Consider the following 10,181-nt stretch of genomic DNA (forward strand, 5'->3'; position numbering starts at 1 on the left):
ATGTTGGACCGTTATTGGCTTCCTATTGGCTGACAGCGCTGGGACCTGTTGCGATTGGTGCACTTCGACAGTGACGACAACAGACGTATCAGCCAATGCCAGGCGAGGCAGGTTTATTTACACAGACGCACAGGTTAGAGCAGTGTTTCTTAACCCTTGTGTTGCCTTCGGGTCATTTTGACCCGATTCAATATTACACCCTCCTGTCGCCTTCGGGTCAATTTGACCCGATTCAATGTTTAATGTCGGTGTTCTTTCGGTCGTCAACAAACAAACATAAAGTACCTCACACTTAAACTTGGAAAACAATATTAATTCTAATAATTTTCTGGAGATTTTAATAGCTGGGGTCATATTGACCTCAAGGGTAAAATATGTTAGTAAATATAAAGGTAACAGGAGGGTTAAACATTGAATCGGGTCATATTGACCCGAAGGCGACAGGAGGGTGAAACATTGAATCGGGTCAAATTGACCCGAAGGCAACACAAGGGTTAACCCGGGTTCGGTGAGTCACTCTCAGGGGTTCGGCAGGGGTGAAGACACAAACAGTATAGCCCGGTACGCATGAGAAGTGTCGGGCCTTTTTGTCGGTCGTCAAAAAATTGGCTGCCGAAATTTTGGCAAAACACAATTTTTCTTCTTTACAAACCTTTTCGAAGATGGTAGACATGAAAACTAAGAAAAGGAACATACTTTGTTGCGAAAATGATATGAGAGTGGCACTTGCCGAGGTCAAGCCGCGCATTTCTGAACTCGTATCTGAAAGGCAACAGCAAAAGTCACGTTGATTTGCAGTTAATATTCATTAAGTTGTGTTTTTGTGTGAAATTCACATTTTGTTCGTTTTGTTCTCTGAACACAGTGATGTTGTGCACTTATTTGTGCACTAATAAAATATATACCTATGTTTTAAAGAAATCCTATTTAATTTGTCCAATTACGAAGGGTTCGGCTGATGCACTGATGAAGCTTGCAGGGTTCAGTACCTCCAATAAGGTTAAGAACCACTGGGTTGGAGAAATAAAAGTGCATGTCAAGGTAAGCCTCCACTTTAAGCCGTTCTTCTTTAGAAAGACAGTTATCTCAGTCTGTTCTTTATTTGATACAAGAAGGTTCTGCTTCATCCAGATATGTATTTGCATATTGGAGTATAAGTCGGTGAAAGCTTTTGGTAGTTTATTTTGTATAGCCCAATATCACAAATTACGAATTTGCCTCAGCTTTACAATCCGTACACATACGACATCCCTGTCCCAGGACGTCACATCGGATCAGGAAAAACTCCCAAGAAAAAAAAATCCCTTTCACAGGGAAAATAAAGGGAAGAAACCTTCAGGAGAGCAACAGAGAAGGATCACTCTCCCCTGATGGACAGAAGCAATAGATGAGTGAATAGAGAGAGGAGCTCAGTGTATCCTAAAACGCCCCCCAGCAGCCTATAAGCCTATAGTAGCATATCTAGGGGCTGCAGGGCAAACCTGACTCAGCCCTATAAGCGCTATCAAAGAGGAAAGTCTGAAGTCTACTCTTAAATGAGGTGACTGTGTCTGCCTCCCGGACTGAAAGTGGAAGCTGGTTTAATAAAAGAGGAGCTTGATAACTGAAGGCTCTGGCTCACATCCTACTTTTTAAGACTCGAGGAACCACAAGTAGCCTCACATTTAGTGAGCGCATTCAGCTTTCTAGTCGGGCAATGTGGTATTACAAGCTCCTTAAGATATGATGGTGCATACATTTTTTCATGTTTTTAAATGTGTTTCTTGATTTTACAAAGAGCCAGTACAGAGCAGCTAATACAGGAGTAATGTGATCTCTTTTCTTAGTTGTTGTGAGTACACAAGCTGCAGCATTCTGGACATATTAGAGCAGCCTGATAATAAGGAGTTGCAGTAATCCATTCTAGAAGTAACAAAGGCATGAACAGTTTTTCTGCATCTTTTTGGGACACGATGTGCCTGATTTTCGAATTGTTACCAAGATGAAAAAATGCAGTCCTTGAGATTTGCTTCACGTGGGAGTTAAAGGACAAGTCCTGATCAAAGATAACGCCCCAAGATTCTTAACAGCTTATAGTTAGGGCTGAATCAGGTTTGCCCTGGTCCAGCCCCTTGATATGCTGCTATAGGCTTATAGCTGCCGGGGGACGTTTTAGGATGCACTGAGTACCTATCTCCTCTTTTTTCTCTCCTTAAGGATGAATTTTCATCTCTCAATCACACGTTACTAACTCTGCTTTCTCCCCGGAAGTCCTTTTGACTTTACGTCTCATGGGGTCATCGGACCCTATGAGACGGCATAGATCCCTATCTGCCTGATGGATCGTCTGGGTCGTGGAATTCCTGCTCATGACTACGCCACTGTCCTGTTGAGACTCGCCCACTCCTCCTCCCCACCGCCATCTGCCTGATGGATCGTGGAGGTCTCCATCGTGGAATATGCCTACTATGAACTATTCATACACTCTGTCATATTCATTGAATGTATTTTAACTCTAAATCTGTCCTTCTGTACACATTACATCTATTGCATCTGTCCATCCTAGGAGAGGGATCCTCCTCTGTTGCTCTCCTCCAGGTTTCTTCCCTTTTTTTCCCCCTGAAGGGTTATTTGGGAGTTTTTCCTGGTCCGATGTGAGGTTTTGGGGCAGGGATGTCTATGTGTACAGATTGTAAAGCACTCCGAGACAAATTTGTAATTTGTGAAATTGGGCTATACAAATAAACTGAATTGAATTGAATTGTTGGATGCCAGGGCAATGCCATCTACAGAAACCACATCACCAGATAATTGATCTCTGAAGTGTTCCGGGCCGAGTGAAATAACTGCAGTTTTGTCTGAGTTTAACATCAGGAAGTTGCAGGTCATCCATGTTTTTATGTCTTTGAGATATGCTTGAATTTTAGCGAGCTGGTTGGTCTCCTCTGATTTAAACGATAGCTATAATTGAGTATCATCTGCATAACAATTAAAATTGATGGAGTGTTTCCTGATAATATTGCCCACAGTAAGCATATACTGTATAAAAGGTAAATAAAATTGGTCCAAGCTCAGAACCTTGTGGAACTCCGTGATTAACGCATGGTCATTGAGACTTCATCGTTTACAAATACAAATTGAAATCGATCTAATAAATAGTATTTGAACCAACTTAGTGTGGGACCTTAAATGATAACTAATGATTGTTAATCACATGTAGAAGGCATGATGAATCAAGAGTCAGCGGTAATATACTGTAGATGTAAGAGAAGCTGATCGGAAGAGGATAAGAAAATGCAACATTCATTGTAGGAGCTATTTATTATACGTTAGTATTTAGTTTTTTCATCAACAAGTTTAATTATTCTAGATGTTTGCTTAATTAGGTTAAATTTCTTATATAGGGAAGCTTAGTTTAAACAAATGTATTGGACAAATGACCACTACAGCCATGATAAACGACATGACATAAAGCCCTTTATGACAAATAATTTGAATGGCATTAAAGGATTATTACTTATTATCAATTTTCCAAGGTTGGAAAGATCTATTAAATATAACAGTTGTCTCAAACATGCAGTTGCTATATAGCATTATAATGACTTAATTCATTAAATAAATAAAAAATCACACTGAAGCCATAGTATAGATAAACTTTAATACAACATTACAACGTTTAGACTACAGCTAAGGATATACACATGTAAGGCTACTAAAATGAATACCAAATTAATAATAATAATAATAATAATAATATTGATAATAAAAAAATGAAAAAACAACAACAAATACATCAGGACTCGTAATGGCATTTGTGGTACACCTATACTGATCTTTAACACACTAAGGCACCTTGTGACTTGAGCTCATTGTTATGATATTGAGGTAAACCCCATCAACACATACAGTATAAAAGAGTTACAGCAGCATATCCAAAATCAAGTCTTGCAAATACTGTAACAAACCTGCGAGTCTGTTGCAACAAATTGTTCGTTCATGCCTGAATGTCAGTGAAGCTGAGTTCCAAAAACAATGAGGACTTTGGAGTTGTTTCTCTCATAAATAAATTCCATCTACAAAGAACACGAACAGACAATATAATTATCCTTCATTTTTGCAAAGATATTTCTTTCATAGCTATCCATTTGGTATCATTATGTTGGGGTCATGTCACTCCTCTCGTGTGCTCTGAACCATTGAGTACTTCTTGCAGGGGCTCTTCAGGCAGGCAGGAGGCCAGGTGATGGGCCAACTGTAAGAGCATGGCACCGAGGTTTGCACATTCCTCTCCATGAAGTTAAACAGAGGGTTCCACCAGGTGTTGGTGAGGTAGTTGTTCGGCGAGCATTTCAGAGTCTGTCAAGAAAATACAAGTTATCCTTTAGCATCAGTAACTATAACATAAGTCTTTGTTCATATATTCACTTCCATACAAGAGATGCGGCTTCGTGCTGCTGCTGAACAGACCAAATGCTTTTTGTCGTAATGTGACTTTGTTTATATGATATAAAAGTTACATTTGGTGCCATTGCATGTGAGACATGTCTGCACATGCCATATTGCAAGAATGAAGCATGTGGATCCTTTTTGTTGTTGTACTTATCTTAGTGGCCTAGGAGTGTAAAAGTTATACAAAGAACATCTAACCATTTCAAATCAAAGGATAGATTCATTTATTGTTCTAGTCTGTCTTAAAACAATACTCACATGGCAATGTACAAAAGAGATGGGTGACAACATTATATTCTCAGGTTTATCCAAAGTTAACTTCAGTGCCTCTTGTCAGTTATGCAATTAGGCTTGTCATTAGAATGCCATCTTTTTCTTGGTATTCTTTGTTTTTCTAATGTACAACTAATGTATAAACTAGTTCTTGTATATGTTGCAACTAAAAATATGCAAAATGCATATTTGTTTACAAAGTATGAAAACTAAAATAATCTGAATTGAAGAACTGAAAAACCAAATGACATTGTAATTGAAGTCAGAAGCCAGGGTTGTGACGTATGTGTGGTAAGCATGTTAACCACACATCCCTTGAAAAACTATTTTCCTTGGTATCGCCCCGTCAACAGTCTATTCTTTGGCCAGTAGAGGGGGTAAATCACCATGTTTAGAAGCCACATAATGACTGACTGAAATCATAACCATTTCTGACACAGGTTAAAAATATATGTGTATGTACGTGAAATATATAATTACATGTAATGAATAGAAACCAAAACTGTAATACATTACTGTGCTGACATGTACCTCTTAGCTGGAAGTGGATGCTGTGAAAACACAGCCATTTGTCACCAGGCTGAGAGTAAAGCCCTCCATTCATAATGAGTCATGTATAACAAGGTTCAATAAGAAAGGGAACCCTCTTACTCTCCATGCACATCACACACACACGAACAGCCACCCAGTCTAACGCTCTGTGTTCTGACCTGTAAGTTGGCCATGGTGTGGTACCACCAGAACAGGCGGGAGGTGATAAAATAGGCCACGACCACATCAACACTGTAGTGCTCATGTGCCACCAAGATGCACACCACACCCACAGCACTCAGCAGCCAGCATATCAGATGGTACCACCAAAACGACCGCGGAGAGTCTTTAGAAAGAGGGAAGAAGAGACAAGAGTGTTGGACATTTTAACTGTTAAAAAAGGCAGACTGTAGCATCCCAGTGCAATGTGGCAACATACAGATAAGCAGGCCTACAGCATGGAACATAATTATAAGGAGAATAAAAAACAATGTTACCTTTGCTTGTGATATTTCATCCCCTCAGCAAACCTTTTCCATGCACATTATCCTTATAACTTATTTTGAGATATATGTTATTTGAGTTATTTTAGTTTTAAAAAGGAGACATATACTCATTTACAGGTTCATACTTGTCCTAAAAATCTGAATATATCTGGTACAGATATCAGCTGATATCATTCACAAACAATGCAACAAGAAATAACGCTCAGTCAGGAGTCAATAATTTCGAGTCCATTTTCCCGACTTCCGATCTAAATGCGTCTCAGTCCATCTGCTGGATAAAGTTAAAATTAACACTTTGAAAATCCTCTTCTGAATATTGAATTGGAGACTTTTCAAGGATCTGCGGGAACCCTGATAGAAGAGACGGAGGGGGAGTTTTGCAAAGCACGAAACAACTGAATGGAAATTAAAATGGCAGCTTCAATGTTGATGCAATACGTTTCTGAACACAATCACGAAATAAAGTCAAAAAGTATGTAATTCACTGTGTGCACTACCATGCCGTTTGACATCAGGTGTGTTTATTTTGGGAAACTCGGTTTCCAACTTGGAACTCTGACTTTAATGACTGTTTCACCTTTTTTCAATTTCAATGGATTGCAGCGTAAACTGCGAAATGTGAAATGGTCGATATATTTAAAAACTTGGCATCCCAAACATACAAATTTCCCGATGGCTCGATTAAAGGCACCGTTTCTGAATAGAGTCTGTATCTTTAACTCCATGGATTAAGCATTTTTTACGTTAACAGTAATAATATAGCCCTTAGACCTGCTTTATAATGAGAACACATGGAAATCTCACGTTTTACAACGTGGGACATAGAAGCAATAACAGTGACAACACATGTTGGTTATTTAATCCTCATTGTTCGTACAAGGTCAACATGTTGCTGAACGATAAAATACTGTGGGCTATATGGGATGAGAGTGGAAACAGACAATGTTATTTATATATTATTCATGGAAATTCACATAAATTATTTAAAACAAAGCAAACAAACAAGTGATGCTTTGAGTACTCACATTCCTTGATGAATAGGTAGGTGAGGGTGAGCATCACAGTGTGTCCACTGTAGAGGAAGTCTCCACACAAGAGGTGGGAGTTTGTCATGGACAGACCTCCCCCTGAAATCAGCTGCAGAATTCGCTGGATTTTGGCCTGTGAGTCTCCGTGAAGCTGACAGGGAACAGGAAGGGAAGCAGAACAACACTGAATCAGCAGCAACATTACGACTGCAACTAATAATTCATTTATTATCGATTATTCAGCCACTAAACTTTTCCGAAGTTATCAATAATTAACTAATAAACAAATAAAAAAGAGAAAAGAATCCATCACAAATTCACAGAGCATGTATTTTCTGATCCAACATCTTAAAACTAAAAAGAAGCAGATGCACTTTTGCTTGATACGATAGTTAATGAATACACCTGAACAAGAAATAGTCTGGCAAAACTGCACTGACTAGCTGTTTCCCTCTGTTTCCAACCTGTATGCAATGCTAAGCTATCCAGCGGCTAGCTGTAGTTCTGTAATAACCATATAGACATGTCTGTGCTATCAATCTTCCCATCTAACTCTTTACAAGAAAGCAGATAAGTGTATTTCCCAAATTCTCAAGTCAATTTATTCAAATATAATCAACATAACTAGAATTGACAGGGATTAGAAACATGTCGTCAAAATGAAGAGTAATGACTAAAGAAAGAACATACAACAGTTTATTGCCACAGTATCATCAACACATGATTGAATCTTGTGCTTCTGCTGCTTGAATTACTTTGAATAACTCACTCCTTACAAGTAGCCAAAGGCTAAAACATTTCAAATTCTCGACAACAATAGAACTAAGAAACTCCTCGGATCCTTTTGCACAACACAAACCATCAAAAAACAGCTTGGAGCAGATGTTTTTGATCAAACACTGATGCACCTCCAGTATTGTTGGTGTCCTGAGGCGGTGAAAAGTCAAAATGGCTTTTTTTTTAGCTGCCTCACTTGTGTTGTTGTGCAAAATGAGTCCCAGAGGGTGCACGAGAGTACACGCTTGAGCAACGACAGCTGATGCCCGCTCTGATGTTTATATGCTTCTCACCTTAGGAGCACAAGTCATATGCATGCCAGGTACAGGCAGGGTGGTTATGTACATGGTGACACAGCGGTACAAGTACAAGGTGCCAATGAGGAAGAAGAACCGCCTGCATGCTATCGATCTGCAAAAAGAGATTATAAGCGCCACAATGGAGTGAGTGCAGATATATTGTGTTGTTTTTTGTCAAACATCTACTTAAATCTAGCACATTCTAGAGACTGTCTTGTGCAGAGTGATGATGACTCCGAGGGTTGTTCAGCAAGTTAAATTGAGTTTTATTATCCAGATAATGGAAACCATCCAGCTGTTACAGTGTTAAATATGTTATTGTTTATTTTGCTTGCATTGCCAAGTCCATTTTACTATCAGATATGTGTTTCTATATCTTAGAGGCAAATGACCACATATGGAAGACATGTCAAATGAAACATTTTCAGCAACAGTTATACTTCAGTGGTTTGGTTTTGGTTCACAAAGACTGCTTTCTAAACTATTCATGTTGAACAAACCGCTTATTTAGAAAAGATAAAATAGTTCAGTAGAGCCTGCTCTGTATAACTTGCAGTAAAAGTACACTTGAACTGTTTTGAGAGACAATATAGCCTGGTGTTATTCTGTATTTATTGTTTTTGACAACAATGGAGACAAATGGCACATAGAAGAATAAGCTATATCAGACTTTTGCTAAACAGACACTTATTATTAGAATCAGTTCATTGTTTGTCTTGGTCTCTGAATAACAGGATCTGTTGGCTATAACACCAGACCTACCCCTAAAGCTGAAAGAAAACAACTTGTACAAAATAATGATCAAAAGGTTCTTACCTGTATTTGAAGAAGAACAACTGGATCATCCAAATGGCCAGCAGCACCATGCCGTTGATCTCTGTGACCGTAAATGCCCATTTGACCCTGTCAATATAGTCAAAAAACTTATCAGGAAGAGGAGGGCTGCTTTCTTTCGGTGGGACCCTCTCGTGGACAATAGTGATGACGACTGTCGTCAGGACCAAGTTGAAGACAGCATAAAAGATGGCCAGTGCTGTCTTCAACCACTCCATTGGCAGACGATTGATCTTGGACTCTGGCACGGAAATCTTGACATAGTCATTATGCCTCCCGATGCCTTTCCGAAATCCCCTCTTTGTATCCTCTCCACCAGGCGTGTGGACCGGACAGTTTTTATCGTTGCTGGGTGCAGCATCACCCTCCATTCCTGGGATCGGATTATCATTTACTCTCGCATCCACGAGCTCCTGTGACGCCATGGTTGCCTGCACTGTCCATCCACAGGCACTGCTCCACTGGGTTGAGGCTTTTTAGCTGCCATGAGAGAACACAAAAGGCTTAAAAACAGACAAACTCTCAGGTTTGGAAAGCACAAGCACACGCTTGTCATTTGCACAAGAGAGGTGGTACGCAGGTACTCCTTAGTTGTAATCGATCAAATCAGAGGAGACCAACCAGTTCACTAAAATTATTGCAACTCCTTATTATCAGGCTGCTCTAATAAGTCTCTTAGGTCCCTCCAGTTAATCCAGAATGCTGCAGCTTGTGTACTTACTAAAATTAAGAAAAGAGATGTATTAGCTGGCTCCCCATAAAATCAAGAATCACTTTTAAAATTATTCTCCTCACCTACAAAGCCTTGATTGGGGTTGCCCCATCATATCTTAAGAAGCTTGTAGTACCATATTGCCCCACTAGAGAGCTGCGCTCACTAAATTCGGGGCTACTTGTGGTTCCGAGAATCTTAAAAAGTAGGTTGGGAGCCAGAGCCTTCAGGTATCAAGCTCCTCTTTTATGGAACCAGCTTCCACTTTCAGTCCAGGAGGCAGACAAAGTCACCTCATTTAAGAGTAGACTGAAGACTTTCCTCTTTGACAGAGCTTATAGTCAGGGCTTAATCAGGTTTGCCCTGGTCCAGCCCCTTGATATGCTGCTATAGGCTTATAGGCTGCTGGGGGACGTTTTAGGATACACTGAGCACCTATCTCCTCGTCTCTTTCTACTTATGGATGAATTTGAACTCTGCTTCCTTCCAGGAGTCTTTGTGACTTTACGTCTCATAGGGTCCATTGGACCTGGCTTGGTCTGATGCCATGGCGCTGCTGATGCCCCGCCCACTCCTCCTCTCTACTCCCATCTGCCTGATGGATTGTGGAGGTCTGGATCGTGTTGCATGCCTACTACCAACTATTCATACACTCTGTCATACTCATTGAATGTGTTGTAACTCTGTATGTTATCTATTGCTTCTGTCCATCCTGGAGAGGGATCCTCCTCTGTTGCTCTCCTGAAGGTTTCTTCCCTTTTTTCCCCATGAAAGGTTTTTTTCTAATCTAATG

General features: G+C 39.9%; 1 protein-coding gene across 1 annotated transcript; it reads right to left on the minus strand.

Annotated features, from left to right (window-relative positions):
• Positions 1-3,623: 3,623 nt before the first annotated feature.
• sgms2a (sphingomyelin synthase 2a) lies at positions 3,624-9,101 on the minus strand. Its single transcript, XM_056409683.1, has 5 exons — positions 8,659-9,101; positions 7,837-7,954; positions 6,764-6,917; positions 5,412-5,578; positions 3,624-4,335 (listed from the first exon to the last, which is right to left on the minus strand). The coding sequence occupies exons 1-5, from the start codon at positions 9,099-9,101 to the stop codon at positions 4,150-4,152; spliced, it is 1,068 nt and encodes a 355-aa protein (XP_056265658.1). The 3' UTR covers positions 3,624-4,149.
• Between the last annotated feature and the right edge of the window lie 1,080 nt (positions 9,102-10,181).

Source organism: Pseudoliparis swirei, chromosome 24 (genome assembly GCF_029220125.1).
Source record: "Pseudoliparis swirei isolate HS2019 ecotype Mariana Trench chromosome 24, NWPU_hadal_v1, whole genome shotgun sequence".
Taxonomy (NCBI): Eukaryota; Metazoa; Chordata; class Actinopteri; order Perciformes; family Liparidae; genus Pseudoliparis; species Pseudoliparis swirei.